Here is a 19,761-nt window from a genome sequence, read left to right as displayed (position 1 = left end):
GATCCTTTCAAGTCCATTGAAATAAAACTGTGCTCAACATCAAAAATGAAACATGCTGTCAACAATTTGTACAAAGGTAAAGGTGAAAAATATAATTTGATTACAAAAGAATTTGTTAACAACATCTGTACACCACAGATAACGCTTTTTGTAAGATTAATTTATCACCCCTCAATCATTCTAATGAGATGTTATCTCTTAGTTCATAAAGCATGCATTTTCTGTGTACTTATATGCAATAATTAGTGTTTTTATAGTACTTCCTACTTTAGTGTGAACAGTTAAGATATTATACAGTGACTCAACTGAGATGAATGAGGGGGAAGCTTATGCATGTTATTTTACTGAAAAAGTATTTGACTTGTCTAGCTCCAAAAGAGCCAAGAAAGGTAAGTGATAAAAGCACCAGCTTAGACTCTTTTGAACATAAATTCAGGCATTTTAATGTGTATCTCAGTAAAGCTACATGAGGTTCCATGTAGGATATTCATACATATTATGGCACTTGGACTCTCCTAACAGGTATTTAGTTACCTAGGACATGTAGGCTAAAAAAGGAAAGGTCTGCTAAAATTAACCATTTCTGTAAGAAACCACTTCTGTCCCAACCTTCAAAACCCTTAATTTTCCTGGAAGTTGCACCAAAATACAATTATTTGTATTCCACATTATTTGAATATCTGGCCTTTGACAATGATGTCACATTAACGTTTAAGTCTAGATCTCTAGTCATTTGTGAACACAGAAGGCAGCAATCTTACCCACTTTCAACAAACCAAGTTGTGTCCTGCTCCTTAATAATTATAACATGGAGTATTGATACTCATGTATCCATTCTTTTGCTGGACTAACGTCTTTGAAGTAATTATGAAATATTAAGAAAGAAGTCCAAATGTAATTAAAGGTAGCTTACAATGGTAGCTTTTTCTCCATGTAAGGCATTATTCTGACATCTACTGGCCTGGTATCCAACCATACATTTTAATACACTGCATTTGTTGTTAAAAAGGAGCATATATATTAATCCAAAGATAAGAACAAGTAAAGGAACACAAATGACATACATTTAAAACAGGCCCATGTATTTTCATATAAATCTCACAACCTTACCAGTATTTTGGTAGGTTTCTATTGCTTTCTTAACTCTTCTGAACTACGTATATTATGAGGCTTTAATACAAGCAGCTTTGGGGAATAAAGCTGTATTTGGAAGGGAAAAGAAAGTTGTGACAAGTAAAAAAAAAAATCCAAGAAGCTTTTTTTTAAAAAAAAAAATCTTTACTTGCAAAATTAAGCAGCATGCTATTTTGTGATTTATATTTGAATTTAAAAAGACTAATTAGACCGAAATAAAAATAAAAACCTAAAAATGGCAATTCTATAAATAATGAAAATTTTGATTTCCCTAGACTTTAATGAAAAACATTTGGTAATTAAATACTTGCTACTGTCATTATGTTGATGAACTTTATTAGGGTTAAAACTGTAACAAAGTTCATCCTAAAACATTTTGCAATGCAAAATTATTTTCACTCGAGGAGTGTCTCAAATTGAAAGCTAAGAATTACAAGTAATCTTCAGAAGCAGACACTCACATTCATAAAACTTTATACATCCTTTGGAACTAAGATATTTATACTACTAAAATCAAACATGCATCACTTCCCATACATTCTGGTATCATGATTTATATTACATTATGTAACACCATTCTTCTAAACAGCAGCAGTTTTATCATACGTTTGATCCATTTTCTTTGGATTTCTGATCTTTATCTTCATTCTTCACAATATCCTTTAAAAGAAAAAAGGGATTGGATAACATGAATTCCAGAAGTGATATTTCTCATGTGAACTGTAAAGCAGCAGAAGACAAAGATACTGTCCAGTGTCAACTTTAAATACTACGTGAACTGATACCTTAACTCAGTTTAGTTATAACCAATTCATATTTCCAGTACCTTCCTGAAAAATTGAGGGGGCAGAAATTAAATGTGACCAATGCAATTCTGAACAGAAGCATAAAAAACATCTTCAGATGCCCCACTTTGTAGTCTAAAGGTTTGGGGGGCTGTTGGACTATTTTTTTTTTCCCCTGTTGGTTTGTTGTGGGTTGTTTTTTTTTGTTTGTTTTTTTTTTTTTTTCTTGTTTTGAGTGGGTTTTTTTTCCTTTTTTTTTTTTTTTTGTGTTTTTTTTTGTGCTTTTTCATTTTTTTTGTTCGTTTTGTTTTGTTTTAATTTTTCCCTTTTTTTAAAGAGCAATTGAGAACAGTTTGTGCAAAATCCATTAAATGAGGGTAATAATTTACCATAAAAGTTGTTACATAAAATACCTGTATTGGTCAAAGCCATCTGAAACCCTATGCTTAGAAGACAGTTTCATCTTGGAAGCACCAGACAGAATGAGCTGGGCTATTTAACTGAGCAAAGAGCATGGCAAAAGAGGGTTATGCAGTGCCTTCAGCTGCTGGTTCTGGGTGGGCAGCAGGCCTACAACACATAGTGAAGCACAGGACTGTGTAACAACACTGGTGACAGACAGCTGCAAGGTACCGCCAGTTTTATTAATAAGCTACACTGACTTATATGATTCATCACAAGGGGGAAAAAAAAAAAAAAAACAACTTCTGACGTTTGTCAAGTTTTCTAGGTTGTTTTTTTTTTTTTTTGTGTGTGTGTGTGTGTGTGTGTGTGTGTGTGTGTGTGTGTTTGTTTAGTCGTTTTTGGAGCTCTTGTGGATGCTATACTGTCTTTTCAAAGTAAATGTAGACAAAAGTAGAAGCAAGGCTCCCTCATAGTACCAGTTTGCCAACCAGTAGCCTTCATAACCTACTTCTACTTAGCCTTACTCAACAGGCCCCCACATCATTCCTAGGAAACATGCAAGTCTCCTGTACAGAGATAGAAATACTCTGGAGCATTATGTGGTTTGCTTAGAATTAATTTTACTGAAATACTGCCACATAAATTGAAATACTTAAGTTCTGCCTTGAAAAAAATCACTCTTAACTGAATCAGACAGAAAAGCAGATTTGGAGTGTTGGGGATGGACAAGATCATGACAGAAAAACAATAACATGGTTTGACGTTTACGTTAGTATTTATAAATTTTTAAAAACATTTAAGTCAAGAACATGTGTTTCAAGCTTAGAAAAAGTACATTTTGTTATTGTTAAATAATCAGTATCGCACCAAGCATCTTTTTGTATCTATATATGTGTGTGTGTGTGTGTTAAGATACTACTGCCCTGAATTCATGTGAAAATTCTTTTTTATTCTGAAGTTTTTGTTATGATAATTTGGTCTACTGGAAGCTTGCACACAATAATGAAAAATTGATTTAAACAATTCTAACCTGTTTAAGAACACTCTGTATTTCATCCATAACAGTAGCTAAGTTTTTGATTGTCTTATTCAGCTGACCCTCAAATTGCAAATTTTTATCATCTGAGATCTTCAAATTTTCTTGCAGTTGGCCAAGATCCTTTTTCACTTCTTTGAGCTCCGTAGATAGACTTTTGTTAGAGTTCTCCAGTTGTAGTATGGTCTTTTCATCCTCATCTTAGGAAAAAAAAGAGTCAAGTCACTTCCAATGCTGTGCGTTTTGCATCTTAATGTTTCATTTACATGCCAACACCATAACTACTGATTTTTAAAGAACATCAAAAACTGCATTGCATTATTATTTGATAATACTAAATGCTGACTACATTTGGAAGTCTTACATTCAACTTGAACAAAAAAGGTAAAAAGCATTTCAGCATGGTGACAATGGTACTCAGCAATGGTCGGTGTGCAAGTTCAAAGGACTTGGAAAATAGAAAATACAAGTTTATGGTAAGCAAACAGCCAAGAATTAATATCACAAATATTACTCAAATTTGTTTATCTACTTAAAGTCTTAGCATCTTGCATCCATGTAAGTACCACCTTCAAAGTAATGTCCCACCTGTTTTTTCTTCTAGTAACTGAAGCTTTTGTTCTATCTCTGCCCGCACTCTTTCACTCTTCTCCAGCTTCTGTAAAAGGCTCCCAACATCCACCATAGCTCCATTGTACACAATGAGGCCCACATTTTCTTCTATGGCTTTTGATTCTTGCTTTATAGTAGGTGATGGTAACAGTAATCTGTTTCCTGTATTAGATTAAATAGCATTAGGAAATAATAATTCTGTCATTTTTCAGTTCTAGTGACCACCTTCAAAAACTTCTTAAAATAAATTCCTAAAAAATAGATCGAAGTTGCTGGTCTGTATCCCTCACATTGCTCTTCTCCCTTCTTACCCATATTCCCCCTGCCCCCCTCAAAGGAGCATGCTCTTTCATGACATTCTTCAATGCATTTTTTCTGCAGTAATTTGTCTCCATAAATCAGGCTCTCTTCTACTACCTACAGCACTGACCCTCCTGACTACACAGCTGCTGTTCATCAATATTCAGCATTAACCTCTGTCCTCCTCTCTGTTCCAAGATATTATGATTTATCCAAAAGATGCAATGAGATGTGTTAGAAGCCAAAAATACTCTAATTTATTTTCCAAACTGGCTGGTTCCCTGCAGACCTGAATTAGTTTCCGCAAGAAAGCATCTCAGAACTCTTATGATTCACACAGAAACAATTCTCTGAAATTTTGTGGCATTAAAAAAAAAATAATACCACCTAACATATCTTCCTGTAACTCTTCAGACTCTTCTTGGTTTTCTTCATCTTTAGAAGTATCTGTTAGTCTTCTGTAAAAGCAAGATTCTCTAAGCACTACTTTATTAAGTAGCTTCTTGACCTAAAACATAGCCATGGAAAGAAATACGGTGTTACTTAATACACAAACATTATATTACCTGAACAAAAATGGTTTAACTTGGAAAACTTGGAGAAATTGCACAGGTTTCTGGACTTTAACATAGTGGGGCTTAAAATGAAAACAAATCAGGGAGAAAGACAGAGTTTTGAGACACAAGCTACATATACAATATGGGCATATTAAGAACTGTAAGCCTCACTTTTTCATTCCAAGACAATTTACAAAAGATTAAACTTTTATTTCATTGTAAATGTGAAGTGGCTACATGAAAATCAGGTATCAAGTACGTAAGTAACAAGCTTTAGAAGCTAAACTATATTTCTCCCACTTACAGCATTCCTGTAACATTTTCAAAGAGATTTCTATTATTATACAAAACCTGAGCACGTGACAGGTGTAGTCCAAGAGTGTACAGTATCTCCTCCATGTCCTTCTCCAGAAGATATCCACAATGACTTTGATCAAAATAAACAAAAGCCATCAGAAGATCCCTATTAACAGTTACCATCTGCGTCTTGTCTTTCTCCTACAGAAAATTCATTTTGGGATCATTAGGAAGTTAAAATATCATTTTCTCATCATCTACTAAAAACACGCAAACATTTCAGTTAGAAGTATTCCTCTGTTCACTTTATCATTACTTCCAGTCAAGTGAGTAATATAACTAGCATCTACCTACTGAGCTCAAATATAATAAGCAATCTCTTGAGAACAAGTAATCTTGCAAATATTTAAAAGAATTACAGGACAATGGACCGTAACATTTGATAGACACACTTTCCTTTTGTCCCTGCTAATATGTCCAAAAATTTGAAGAACTAACCTAATTAAACAAGTAATAGTAAACAATCTCTTCTCCTCTCAATCATGTGTTTTACTCAACACCTATTTTCAAAGTGAAACCCCCATGAACACGTAACAAATGAGCATCCAGCTCTCACAGTTACAGCAGCTCTGCGTTTTCCCACTATTCCTACATCTCCTATTTTTGCTTGAAGTAAAAACCAAAGAGAATCAGAAACTTGTTTTATTCTTGAATTTATACTGAAAGTTTAAGTGTAACAAATCAAACTCATGCAGCTTCTTAATCTGAACCGGGGAGACAAGCTATTGGCCTTATGATGAAAAGCATCTATTTTCCTGCAGGGAGATGTAAAAACATCACATGATTCCAAGCTCACAACTGAAAAGCCAGTTTATCAATCAAGCTGAGCTTCTCCTCTTCTTACCAGACAGATCAGTACCTCTTTTTAGAAAGTTTTTCCAACAACTTTCACCCAATGAACTTCAAAACATGACAGTAGATTGTAAGCACCATACCCAAAGCTGTCACATGCTCCCTAACTTTATATACACTTAATGTTTCAGTCCAGAAGAGATGAAGGAATCTAAGAGTGCAGATAAGTCTTATAATAAAAATAAAGTTAAGCACTAATTAGGACACCTCTAACAGGATTATATGTAGTTGTTAAGAAAAGCATTAATTACTTTATCTTTAGATGACCTCTCTTTACAATGCCTATTTCCCTCTCTTCTCTCCTCCCGTTTGTTCACTTCCTCTTCATCCCGGTCTGTAAAACAGAAAGAAAACTCAACATACCCACAGCAAATGATTCTAGAACCATTATCTCAAAATATCTATGTTCATTAAAAAAAGTTCACATAAACCCCCAAATATATGAAATAAATATATTTCCCTGAAAAATAAAACAACAAATGGCATTTAAGTCAGTCATATTATATTTTCATTTTTATCTGGTCTTATTCTAATATAAGCCATTTGTCATTTTTCTTCCCCTGTGTGTGTTTGACACACACAGGATAGAAGAGCTTAAACAAATGCTAACTAGGCCAAAACGAGTTCTGCCAACATCACCATCTAAGTGGTGTGCAGAAAACTACCGCAATTCTCCCTAATGAGGCTTGGCAGAGTCTGCATTCAGCTATGGTTATTCCTATTAGGACAAAATCAGTACTACTTACTCTCAAATATTTTATATCGCAATCCCCCTATCGACTATATAATTAAAAGCACGTGCTTATATTCATGTCTGAGGGAGATATTACTGAGCGTATGATTTAGATTCTCCAAGAAGTTACAGATCACATCACTTACTTGATGTGAGTTACAAACCACAGGCTTTTTTGTTTAAAGGTAGACAGTACAGCAAACTAAAACTATAATCAAGAGAGAAAGAGGAATACAACAACTGAAGGGATGGATTATGGCATGCAGCTCTGTACCTTATGTGCAAGTCTTTGGTCAAAGAATCACGTGCCAAGTTCAGCTTTAAGCTCACCTTTCTTGTGAGGACAACTTTGGAAAAAAAACTATTTATCACAACACTTGTCTAATTTTGCCAGCACGTTTCTGAGAACCAATAGCTTTCTCCTGCACCTCCATGGCATGTTGGATTGTTCTCAGCAACTCTGACTGGGAACGGCACAAGGACAGATTATGGGAAGTAGCAGCACTTGTACAGAACAGACAAGCCCAGGGCACTCTCACAGCCAGATTATAAGCAAATAAATTCTTTTGGAAACCACAGATCAGCACCAATTTTTTAAGGCTGGTGCAGTACTCTGCCAAAAATACAACTGAAAATGCTGGTTAGAAAATGCTGGGACTGCAATATCTAAGCAGTTCAAACCCACATCTCTAGCAAAAACTCTCCACAAAAGGACAAAACCCCCAAAGTAGTACCAACCAAAAAGCGTACGCCATGTCTTATGCCCTTCTGAATCTGAGCAGGGTAAGAGGACTACTGCTGCTCCCTGGACACAGGAAAGTTCCCCAGCCCCTTTTTCCCCATTTCTTGAGGCAAACAGAACTCCACCCAAACAGAAATCAGCTCCTCATAACATCATGTGAAGAGCACCCCACACTACATCCTGGCCTCATAAAAACAGTATGACATTTCAGAACTGAGGAATAGGAAGTTAGGCACTTAAAAGTGGCTTGGTTTTTCAGAGGTGCTGAATACTCACATCTCCTACTGACTTCAATGGGAGTTGCGAGTGGTCTGCATTCTGAAAAAAATAAAACCACTTCTATATGCATGCCTTACGTTGAGTAGCACAGCTAGTTTATATTAACTATGTTCACACAATGCCTAGCAGAAAGGCACTTACATTTTAAGCAGATCTGGTCAGAATTACTAAAACAAACTTAGTCTAATAATGCAATTTTAAATTGTTCCAGTGCAATCTCCAGCTTGAAAGAACATATTCAGCAGCAATAAAAATTTCTAAAAGCCATAAAATTTGCAATTCAAGATACCTTCATCCTCATCTTCGGCATCTTCTGCCTCCATCGGATCATATTCTTCTTGATTATTGTCATCCTCAGTTTCTTCTTCATCTTTAGAATCATCTTTCCTTTTATCTTCCCTCTGTAACAAAAGTTCCTAAAAATTTATCCAGTCAAAGCTAAAAAAGAGGAAAGTAAAAACCTCACTACCACTCATCCAAAATCTGCATGTTTATATTTAGTCACTTACACAAATCTATGGGATACAGCCAAATACTAAAATACCCCCAAATACACCTGTAAAATTTTTGCATTACTGAATACGATTGAAGCATGTTTAAATAGAACAATGAGTCAAAACAGTTAACTAACACTACAACACCTGAGTTTTCAACAGCAATTAAGTAAAATTCAAATAGGAACAGTTTAATACTGATCCAGACAGGACAGTGCTTCATGAGCTAGCTACAGACCTTCTTTTCGTCTCTATCTTCTTTTTTGTCTTTATCATCTCCAGATTTTCTCCTCTTAGGTTTTGGATCATCTGTTTCATCATCTTTTTCTTCTTTTTTTTCTTTTCTCTCATCTTTTTTGCCTTTTTTGTCTTTTTTGTCCTCCCTCTCTGGGAGAGAAATCAGTGCTTTGTAAATTCTGACACCAAAATCTCTCTGAAGCATCTCATTGAAGAGTTCGGCAAACAAGGATACCTGCAAATGAAGAAGAATGAAAAGAGAACTGACAAAAAGTTTGAAAATATATATTAAAAATTTATACACTTATAATTAAACAGCTATGAGGTGCTATCTTAACAGCTTTCACCATGTCAGAATTTTATGTAGTGTCAGATTTCTTACAGTCTGCTTTGAACACAGAAACCCCAAGCAACTTCATAAAAATGCTTCTTTCCTGTACTGCAGTAGTTTAGCACCTAGACTAGCTGTATAAATTATAAAAACTTAGTTCCCTATCTGAAAACCTGCATATTTCTTCTGGATATCATACAGTGACTATATTTTAAACCATGACTCAAAGATTGGACAATTTTTTTCTAGATATTGCACAAAGAAACTAACTCATTTAAGTTTTACTTTGCCATGCTATCGTGAACTTTTACAATTTAAGACTACTGCAGTTATCACACAGAATTAAAAAGAAACAAGAATGGCTAACGGTAAGCAGCATAGCTAAATTACCTCAAAGGAATGTTCTTTATTATCTTCTAATCTATAGTCCAGAAGAACACTAAGAGACATAATGCTACAGTCAAACTTCCCACTCTTTGCTGCCCAGTTAGGATGTACAATGATTGCTGGTTCATCTGGCAAGATGTATCGTCTCTCCCGCCGCTGACGTTCCATTTCTTCTTGACGTTTTCTTTCCTCTTCCTAAAAAGAGACAAAAAAAAAAAACCAACACAAAACATGCAGCATACACCAAAGCTGAAGTTTCAGCTTCTGTATTAGTTTTTAGGACTCACTGCTTTGAAGGAAATTAAGGAAAGCCTACGCTGCTGAATGCAACACAGACAGAAGTCACAGACTAGAATTTCCAAAATGCATACTGTATCCACTGCCAACACCCACCTAAGACAATTGGAAACTTGAGCAACACGAAGCAGGACATGCAGTGTTCTTTAGTCCACAAAACAGTGAGCACCTTCCAACTATGAACTTATGGTGCTCACTGCATCATGTTTATTCGACATGGGAAAGACTCAAGCTACTGCACTTCAAGAAATGGTATGCAAACGAGCAAAGGAGTCAATGCTCCTGAGGGGCCTTTTGTTTGTTTAGGGGTGTTTTTTGAGCTATACAATGAGCTGTCTTATTCCTTACATAGGAAGAGTAAAGGCTTCATAAATCATCTCCTCAAAGATATCCAACACAGCTTTAACTATTACCAGATGACAATTCACCCGCCTCTTGATTAGGGGAGATGCAATCCCTATAGATACAACTGATGCAAATCACAAAAAAGGTTAAAAAAGGTAAAATAGCAAGCAGCTTTGTGATTGCCAAGAGATTAAAGTCTTGCTTATGCTTTTTAAAAAAGCAAGCACAATCAAAGTTCCCTCACCTCATCTTAAAGAAAGCTGTGGCAATAAACCCCAAGATAGCTGAAGCCCATCCAAGCTGTGGGAGAAGGCAGCAGCTGACAGAAATAGCAAGCACATGGCCTTTGCTCCCTCAACAAGGTTTACACAGATACATAAAATTTGAAATCATCCCATATTGGTCAGCAGGTAATGCACAAAAAGGCAAGTTTAAAAGCCACTCACACACAATACATTCTCCAGACATTTACAACCCTTTTCTGTGGTTGAGCTTTGGCCCTTATTGCACAGATCTTGTTCATCCCCGTGAAAAAGCAAAACAGACCAAGTAGTACTGAAACTACCAAATGAAAAACCAAGAAAATTCAATACACGGGAAGTTTATCCAAAAGCAAAAATTAATGCTTCATAATAAGGGAAACCAAACCTAAGCAACCATTAGCCATGTGAAGAGATAACCTTTTACAGACTGGAACCTGCCCTCCTCCCATTTTCACAAGTATTCCCTAAGGTTTGTAAGCCACTAAAAGCCAATACAACTAAGCAGCTGCTTTTCATGTAGGTTTAAGAAGTTAAGACCTTGTTAAGCATAGTTTTTCTCAGGAGTTTGGGACTTATTTTTCCTTACATTGAAGGTCTGACATTAATTCAGACACCCTTAGTGCAGTTGCACATTTTAGCTGACTTTGCTGATATAAAAGAAATTCAAACTTGCCAACATTTCGTTCCAATTCAGCAGCTCAGGTTACAGCAAGAGTTCCCAGTACAGTCATCTGAGAACTACAAAATCCCAACACAACTAGGCATATTCCTGTACTTTTTATATATATATTTGTACAACTTTTATATATTTTAGGTATATTTAATAAAACTTAAATAAAAATAAGTTAAAATAAAACCAAGTATGTCCAAAACCTAACCTCTTTGTCATCTTCAGATTTCCTATCCTCCTCTTCTTCCTCTTCCTTCTCAGACTTCTCTAGCTCCTTTTGCTCTTCTTTTTGTTCCTCTACTTTCAGCTGCTTTGTCAGTCGAGCTATCAACTGAGATTTCAGTCCTTTAGAGCTAAGGGTTCGACTTTCTAATTCTTTGCGAAGGTCATTTACCTGGTAAATAAAAACTCTGTAAGTGGTATCAACGAGTGACATAGCAAAACATTTGATTAGCAGAAAAGGTGAAGTAAAAATTAAGAGCACTGAAAACTCAACTGTATTTTTTAAATCTGTACTGAAAAAATACTAGTATTTACTGATATATAAAACGTGTTACATTTGAAGTTGTGTTCTCCCCGAAGAACCCCTTTTTGAGGAACATTTCAGAAGGGCAGGGAAAGGAATTTACTATGGTAAAATAGTTTATTACTATTATTCTTTTAAAGAGAACTTTTTATTATGTCTCCTGACATATATTTTTCTATAATTATTGCCTTTTTAAACTAACATTAAAGTATTTTAGACCTCACATTTTTTAATGCAAGTAGATACAACCAGATAGCTGCAGAACTTCCATTTTCCAGTTAATGTATATGTGATACCCTTTAACTGGACAAAGTTCAAAAGTTCAGAGTAGTTTCCATTAACTATATTCACTTAAAATCAGGAGTCATGTTTTCATACTGTGATATTGCATCTAATACCTATAAAATCATCAAGGAAGATAAAACACTACTGAAGCTTTTTTGACCAATTAAGGGAGTACAGAGCTATATTCTGGGTTGTGCCTTAAAAATGAAAAAGTACAACTGAATCCAATTTTAAGAAAAGCGTTAGTTACCTTCATTGTTTTCGGATCCAGTTTAGACCAGTGCGTAGGTGTAGAGATCTCTTTAGCTTCCCCATCATCCTTTTCCTCTTCGTCCTGACAAATAAAATGTAGAAATTATCATTCAGAAAGCTTGAAAGCATTTCAGTTATTTTTTAAATTCTGTTGCTGATCTGTGCAAGGTCACAACTGTTTCAGATAGTCTTCTCCTAAAGTTATTATTTGACAAGTTCACACACACATTCTACCACTTTATAAATGATCACAGTGCCACTCAGCCAATACAAGCCAGATCTGTGGAACACAAAAGGGTGATAAGCAACACCACAAAGAATATCAGGGTTACACAGACACTGCTGGTCTCCATTAACCACACAGTGTGTGATCTTCCCCCAGATTTTAAATCCCCAAAATTACTCTTTGTTCAGTCAGACCTTCCCTTATTCCAAGATGTTGATCAGCCACATGGCCTGAAATTCAGATGTTTCAGACTAATGTTTGTTCAATTTCAAGTATCACAATTAGAACTGGCCACAAGAGAGAATTTAGGAATTTTAGAAAATGGCAAAATGTTTAAAGACAGCTATTCATAAACTGCATCTCACTCAACAACTGGTCCCAGATTCCAGCAACTACGTCTATGGTAAAAAATTTTCTGCGCATCATAAGCACAATTTAATTCCATTTGTGATATCAGCATACACATTTTAAAGTTAGTGAACTAGCTGAAATAAAAATAAAAACCAACATTCACTACACTGCTGAAAGCTGGTTTACCAGTCATTGTTACCAGTTATGTTCCTCCTATGTATGTATGTTGTGTAGTATGTGGTGTGCATTTTGTGCCTGTGTTCCTGTGCCTGTGAGAAGCAGAAATAGAAAAAGGGATTAGCGTTCAGTGCCTGTTCTCCATCAGCCTCCTTGCGTTCACCCTGAAGCTTCTCGACCAGCTGCTGCTTGTATCCTCGGGAGAGGGTTTCCCACTCTGAGCGGGTGGGAAGGCAATGCCAAACATCCGGGAAAAATAAAACCACTGTCTCCACATGAGCTGGAACTGTACGCCCCTTGTGGGTCTCCTCAGGGCGATGGTAGCGAATCTCTGCAAAACGGTACCTGTTGCAAGGGAAGAAGCATGTTGGAAAAAAAATTCTACAATACATTTTAAAGAGCCTAGATCACTTGTAGCACATCAAGTAAAGAAACTTTGCTGCAAGACCTTGAAGTTTATCTAAAGAAAAAAATTATGGAAGCCATATTTTCTCTTTTGGCACATGTGTAAAAAGGTATCACAATTGAAAAGGAGGAAAACCAACAAAATTCTTTCTAGAGAAACTTGTTGTTTAGCACACGTACATTTAATGCGCAAATAAAAGTTGTTGAAACACTTGAAATTTAGCATACAATAGACTTTCCTGGTATTCATAAAACTGCAATGAGTGTTAACACAGGACAAAAACTCAACAAGAGAAAATATGGCTATATAACAAACGGCTATTTATTTATAACAAAAGAACAATGAAATGAAGTTCTCTTGACGATCTTCTCCAGCTATGCACAAAATGAAAAATATTTTCAACGCACATTCATTAAAAAATTACAGCATGTCAAAATAAATCCAGAATTTTTAATTAGTTCTTAATGCAGTATTCAGCACAGTTGGCACCAAACAAGCTTATTACAAAACAGAACATCCTTTGAGTAGTTTACCTGCACTACCAAGAGCAGCCGACAAAGCAAAGAGGTTTTTCCATCTTTTTTTTTTTTTTTTAAACTCCTGGTAACAGACAAGTATTTCTACAGTGTACTTTGCTTTGCAGTACAGTACTTACCATTGTGTGCACACACTTAAGTCAATCCCTGTAAGAGCCTTGCAACAACGAATAGCCGTCTTTATCAGCACGGAAGGGTCCTTTTCTGGATCAGGTCCATCCAGTGATGGGGACCAGTGTCCTCCAATAGCCATAGCTTCATCTTTGCCTTTCATACCCACTAAAAACTAGACAAAAAGAGTCTTCTGAATGTTCCCCTGCTAGGGGTAAAGAGTCATTTTCCCAAAGCGCTAAGAGTATTTCATAGCACACACACACACTGAAATTCATGAGTAAACTGTCACATTATTTTGAAATCTGAAAACGGAAGTCAGTCAAGAAAGAGTTCAGTTATTTTCTTCCACAGATTATTTCAGAAATGGAATAGGTTTAAAACATCATCACTCATTCTTGTTTGCAAGACTTTCCATCAAGTTTATTGGTATAGGCTTGTTCCTTTGCAATTAAAAGCCTTCTAACACAAAAGACAAACAGATACTAATTTAGACGGTGTCTTAATTCCAATACACTTATAGACACTCCTGCTTAGAAGCAATCAGCAAAGCTACAAAAGACAAGACCACAAGAACGTTATATCTATAAATTCAAGTACTCCCATTTGCTTTAAGATGATGGAGTTCAACTGGAAAACAAGTCTGTGCTGTCCTGAAACACCATAGCACTTACAGGTTGTTCAGTTTAACAATAGTTAAATTTCACTTAACACAATGGTTACTTAACTGTTGCATCATCTGTATTCTCTCCACAGCTGAGCCCTTAAAAAAAAGCTTAAAGTGCTTGTAAAAAAAGGCTAACAAAGTTCATTATTATATAATTCTTATAGGTTTCTCCAAATATCTAAGTTTAAGTTGAACAAAGCAGTAAATATGAATGCAGTGAAAATGGAGCTTCTATAAACCAGAAAAAAGAATTGACATATAAACTAGGCTCCTTCAGAAGAAAAATGAAGGCATCATTTAGCTGCCTGCAAACTCCTCCCTTATTGAGAAATATTTTAAAGCTCTATAACCAACCTTTATTGCCAAAATTGTCTGGCATGGAAACATATTTACCTTTACAAGTCTAGCAGGATGCTGAAATCCATCACGAAGTTCTTGGGGATCTTCAGCCAGAGCACATGACTTGTGATAGAGATCTTCCATACTAGGACTAGCCATCAACATCACCTGTTGTGTAAGTCAGATCAGTCTTGTGAAGGTCTCCCACTATGACTGGTAAACAATGACCACAACTTGCAAACACATACATACCAGTACTTTTTCCTTAATGCCACAAAAAATCAGAACAAGTAAAGGCAAAATAAAATTGTAGAACTGAGTGTTAAAATGTGTGCCAAGGACTAATTTCCCTCCATCCCATACGGATGCAACGTGTGATCTTATTAACAAAAAATAAACCGAAAGCATGTAAAAGCAACACGCTTCACATGTTGCTATATGCCAAATACTCTGTATCAAGAAGCAGCACACTGAGTACCTTTCTGGTTTCAGTAACCGACTCCTTCCATTTTGTCACAATCACAAAAGAACTGACCAACATTTTCACCTGCAGCCTCATAGCATCCCGCCAGCACAGTCAAATCTAACAAGGTTGCTTTATATCCTAAACAGGTTAAGATTATCAAACAGGATGCCACTCCTCAGTTACTAAATGTATTTTGAAGCTTAACCTTCTGAAAGAGAGCTCTCGATCTGCATTAGCAGACTGAAAAAAATCCTATGTCCAACACTTGAGCCAAGGCTTCGAAGTTTTTATACACAGAAGGCAAGTAAGTCTCTCTGAAAAATACAGGGGTTAAAGGCACTTTTGCTTCTAAACCTGTCTTTAACAGGAAATACTTCTAAAACAGATTGACCTAGAAATCTCAGACCTATTTTAATGAAAGAGCGTTCAAATGGAACAGATTTTAGGAAGACATTTTGACACTGAGGTCTTTTACACATCATTACAGCCCTTGATGCAGCATTTTCTAACATTCAGATTATCCCAATATGCTCAATATAATTTCAATAAAATAATAAATATTGAGTTGAATCTGAAAGAAGAGAGAAAGAAAATATCACTGAACAGAAGAGTACAAACTGCAAAGAAAGGACCCCTGAAGGAGGCAAAAAAAAAAGAGCGGGGGGGCTCCACTAACTATTCAGAACTGATTGCCTAAGAAATACATTCAGAAGTTGTGCAGGAGCTGGCTTTCCTTCCTATAATCGGATCAGTGCAACTGGGTGCCGAGAATGGAAGAGACCTCAGTAAAAACAAGATTTAGGACAGCTGAATTTCAGTCACAATTCTTCAAGCTCTACATACCAGCTCTTTACTGAGAAGTTTAAAATGCTGTATTTTTGATCAAATCGCTGTAGAGTATTTTCAATTCAGTTATACTCACTTTTTCACCCTACTGGTAAAAAAAATTTTCTAATCAATAGTCATAATACTGGAAACCTGTACAAACCTTTGCACTGTACAGATGATCAGCATCAGGTGGATCAAGGACAGCAGCGTTTTTATCTATAGGATCTACTTCTCTATGCATCACGTAGAAATTACAGTAGTTTCCCAGCTGAAATGGTCTAGACATGGGAAAAGCATCCACCCATGTAAACTGAGCATCAAAGAAATCGCTTGGGATATACAAGTTCTGGTAGCGCCTCCTCAGCTCCATCATATCACAGCTACGGCTGAAATAAACAACATTATTTGAAAGATACAGCAATAGAAGAACCATTAATAAAGCATACACTTAAGAGGTATATTAATTGGAAATAAAACTATTGCATATTTAGTACTATGTGTACAAAAATGTTAGAGTAAAACATTTAAGTTAGAGCATCATGGATTGAAGTTTACAAACAGTAAACTACTAAGCACTCTTCCGATTAAGGGGTCTGTGTATTAGGGAATATTTACTGGACAGGGTTATAAAGGTATTTTGCAATAACATTCAAAAACAACAAAGAACCTAGAAGAAGTTTATCATACAAGGCTCTTAAGTTTAAAGGAAGATCAAACACGTCATGGCTAAGATTATCATTTAACACTCACTACACACGCACGTGTTGACAGAGCGCACAGTAATCTGTGCCCACAACTAAGGTGAGATGTAGGCAAACATCTGGCACTATGAACATACCAGTCCAATGAAAACTTGGAAAACTGAACCGTGTAACGAGGAACAACACGTCGTGGTCTTCGAGGCGACCTCTCCCTCTCTCGTCTAGGGGATCTCTCTCTGGAGCGTTTTCTCTGGGGTGATCTTTCCCGGGACCTACGTCTCTCTCGTTCTCTTTCACGACTTAAAAAATGCATACAAGATACAAATACGTTTGCATGCTGGTAACACAAAATGGTTTCTAGCCCAACAGAAGCTAGACCTGCCAGAGATGACTCACTAAATGGAGAGAAGTTCCTCATAGTTTATTTCAGTACACTGTCTCTTTAGAAGAGAGACTGATCATGCAATTCCCTCATTTCATATAGACAAGAACTCTTCACTAGCACCTAACAGTAAAGCCACTTGTGTGCATCACCAACTCACTCTCGAGTACAAAGCTCAGCTCTGAAGACAGGTCTTTACAGACTGCTTTGATTATAGCCAAGTCTTTTACAACATACCTCCTGTCATCTTTCCGGTTTGGCATAGGGTCTCCTCTGTCATTCCTCCCAGAAAATCTGGACGGTGGGTCTAATCTTCGAGCTGGTTGAGGCTGTGAAACTAGACGAACAGGAGGCTGTAACAAACCACCTGAAACAAAAATTTAAGAGATCAATACATAATAGGGGGCAACTATCTATACTTCATAAACATTGCTGCTTTACATTTGTTTCATTTGTGTATATTCTCTAAACTAACTCTAGAGTCATGTATTTACTAATAACACCCACCCCAAGAAACTCTAGAGACCCATGTTTTTCTTCACTGATGCAAGTTAAGACTCTAGTGAATGAAAGTGGTTTAAAAGCATCTTCTTAAAATGGAAGCTAATCTAAGCATATACAAACTATCACTGTAAATAGCTAAGCCTTTTCATGGAAAAGTAATTTGTTTTAAGCTAGATATACTACCTACTTACTGAACTAAAGAAAACCTAAACCTGATTTTTGAGGATATTCATAGGCAAAAACAATAAGCTTCCTGAAAAATTATCCCTAAATCAGTTTATTACACTGCTGCATCAATCCCCCAGCACACACTTTTGCTGTCTCAAGACATTTAACCAACTGACTGTAAATGGAGCAAACATTACTAAATGCCAATGAACAACTACGACTAATTAGACTGCCATATGCATTTATGCAAAACAGTTCTGCTCTGGTGTTAGCTTAAGATCTTCTCCTCTTGCCTTTACTGTTGGTAAGACAAATCCTAATTTTATCTTACTATCAATCCTATCACTGATTCTTCAGCCACTCAAAGTTCAAGCGACCCCACAACCTTTGTTTCAGATTTGCCATGTTCATCACTGTTTCTTCTCTCAAATGCCAACTTGGCTAACTGGAATTACAGAAATATAGAAATAGTAGGTTCAACAACACAACTGTGTGAAGCCTGAGCCTGCTGCACACTCCAGAAGATGCTGAAGAACTACGCTGCCATCAACGCTTTCAACTCCCCAACTCATCTGTGAAAGCGTCAGAATAAAAATCATGCTGAATTTGCGCCTTCCGATTATGAAATCTTAATATGAACAGGAGACCACGGGGATTTCACTAACCAGGTGATTCTCCAGCTATTGCAGGCAATGTGCCTTGCATATAGCTGCAGGCAGACATGTTCAAACTGAAATTTCTATAGGGTCCTTTCCGTATTATTTCAACGACTACTTCAGCTCTGAAGTAATAGTTCTGAAGACTAAGAAAAAAATAACCGTCACACACAAAGCACCAAAAGGACCACACCACGCTTTGCGCACTGAAGGAGCACCTTTCTGCTGTGGCTGCTGCAGCAATGGCTGAGGCTGTGTCTGAAGCAAAGGTGTGATTGAAGCTGCCGATATCTGGGCCTGTAACAAGGACTGTGGCTGCGGCTGTGCCTGGACACTGAACGCCGTCTGCTGGGCGATGGGCTGAAGAACTGCCGGAGGTGTCTTCAGCAAGGGCTGAGCTTGCGTCTGGTTCTAACAGCGGAAGAGAAAGTAAGCTGTGAGCCAGCTTAAACCAGCAGCAGTCAGTACAAGTTAGACTGGGTAACCCCATATACCTGATTTGGAAGTGTCTGGATCCTTTGTGCATTCCATTTGAATGGCATATTAGGATTGTAAGTAGCTTCTACCAAAACTCTGTCACCCACCTGCGGCGTCTTTCCTTTAACAGCACTGCAAACATTACAGAAAATGTATTGTGAGAGTCTTATTTTGCTAGTTTTACATTTGCAAGTTACATTTCCAGTTGGGAAAAAGCAGACCAAGGTCACTAAAAAAAGCTTATAGAAACAGCATCTACCCTCAAATTCAGTGAATGTAATATCTGCTTCAGTTTGGAGTACGCACAGGAATTTAATTCCTGTCTTTGGCCCAAAAGCAGAAGTTCCCTAAACAGTACTGCGTTAACACAGACAGACAGCAAGTTATAGGCATCTAATCACCCACAAATTCTACAATTTCATATTATAAGGAGCTTAATACCTTCTGAGTCTCCCAGCTTTGAGTTTTGCATTAAAAAAACCTCAAAAATTCACATAGAATACCTCAGATCTAGTGTCTTAATACTTTTTGACCACCTGACTCTCAGCACTGACAGAAAAAACCATACTAACTGCAGGCACAATCAGTAGAGTCACAGAATTAGAATGCAATAATCTAAACCTTTTATTTAGTGAGTGTATCACAGAGTACACCTGCAGACAAGTATTTACATCTTACCTAAGTTGAAAAAAGACATCTTCATCCACAAAACCAAAGGTATCATGTAGCTTAGTAACTACCCCAGTGAAGACACGCTGTTTTTGTGGCTGGGTTTGCTGCTGACTTGACCGAGGTGCTGGATAAGAAACAGTTATCTGGGCTGCCGGCTGAGGAGTAGACAGGCTAAGACTGGTAGGTAGTGCAACAGCTGGCTGTAAACAAAATAA

General features: G+C 36.7%; 1 protein-coding gene and 1 non-coding gene across 6 annotated transcripts in view; both read right to left on the bottom strand.

Annotated features, from left to right (window-relative positions):
* Positions 1-418: 418 nt before the first annotated feature.
* The window catches only part of CCAR1 (cell division cycle and apoptosis regulator 1), a 29,932-nt gene continuing 10,589 nt past the window's right edge, over positions 419-19,761 (bottom strand). For 4 of the 5 annotated variants that reach the window (XM_042797546.1, XM_032994552.2, XM_032994553.2 and 1 more), the window contains 21 exons: positions 19,553-19,746; positions 18,892-19,006; positions 18,616-18,808; positions 17,307-17,436; positions 16,825-16,986; positions 16,147-16,372; positions 14,747-14,860; positions 13,695-13,861; positions 12,768-12,978; positions 11,878-11,961; positions 11,025-11,210; positions 9,245-9,436; positions 8,525-8,758; positions 8,082-8,193; positions 7,790-7,831; positions 6,290-6,372; positions 5,181-5,327; positions 4,660-4,780; positions 3,949-4,134; positions 3,355-3,560; positions 419-1,794 (listed from right to left, as the gene is read on the bottom strand). In XM_042797546.1, coding sequence (XP_042653480.1) covers positions 1,735-1,794; positions 3,355-3,560; positions 3,949-4,134; positions 4,660-4,780; positions 5,181-5,327; positions 6,290-6,372; positions 7,790-7,831; positions 8,082-8,193; positions 8,525-8,758; positions 9,245-9,436; positions 11,025-11,210; positions 11,878-11,961; positions 12,768-12,978; positions 13,695-13,861; positions 14,747-14,860; positions 16,147-16,372; positions 16,825-16,986; positions 17,307-17,436; positions 18,616-18,808; positions 18,892-19,006; positions 19,553-19,746 — 3,165 coding nt within the window. In that variant the 3' untranslated portion in view covers positions 419-1,734. The remainder of the gene's footprint in view (positions 1,795-3,354; positions 3,561-3,948; positions 4,135-4,659; positions 4,781-5,180; positions 5,328-6,289; positions 6,373-7,789; positions 7,832-8,081; positions 8,194-8,524; positions 8,759-9,244; positions 9,437-11,024; positions 11,211-11,877; positions 11,962-12,767; positions 12,979-13,694; positions 13,862-14,746; positions 14,861-16,146; positions 16,373-16,824; positions 16,987-17,306; positions 17,437-18,615; positions 18,809-18,891; positions 19,007-19,552; positions 19,747-19,761) is intronic. The other variant, XM_032994555.2, reaches the window with a different exon arrangement.
* Positions 14,017-14,080, bottom strand: LOC116961997. The gene has a single exon (XR_004407306.1). It is a non-coding gene; the product is annotated as a small nucleolar RNA SNORD98 (small nucleolar RNA).

This window comes from Tyto alba, unplaced genomic scaffold, assembly GCF_018691265.1.
Source record: "Tyto alba isolate M040663 unplaced genomic scaffold, T.alba_DEE_v4.0 Super-Scaffold_1, whole genome shotgun sequence".
Classification (NCBI taxonomy): domain Eukaryota; kingdom Metazoa; phylum Chordata; class Aves; order Strigiformes; family Tytonidae; genus Tyto; species Tyto alba.
This window is presented reverse-complemented; position numbering and strand designations above follow the sequence as displayed.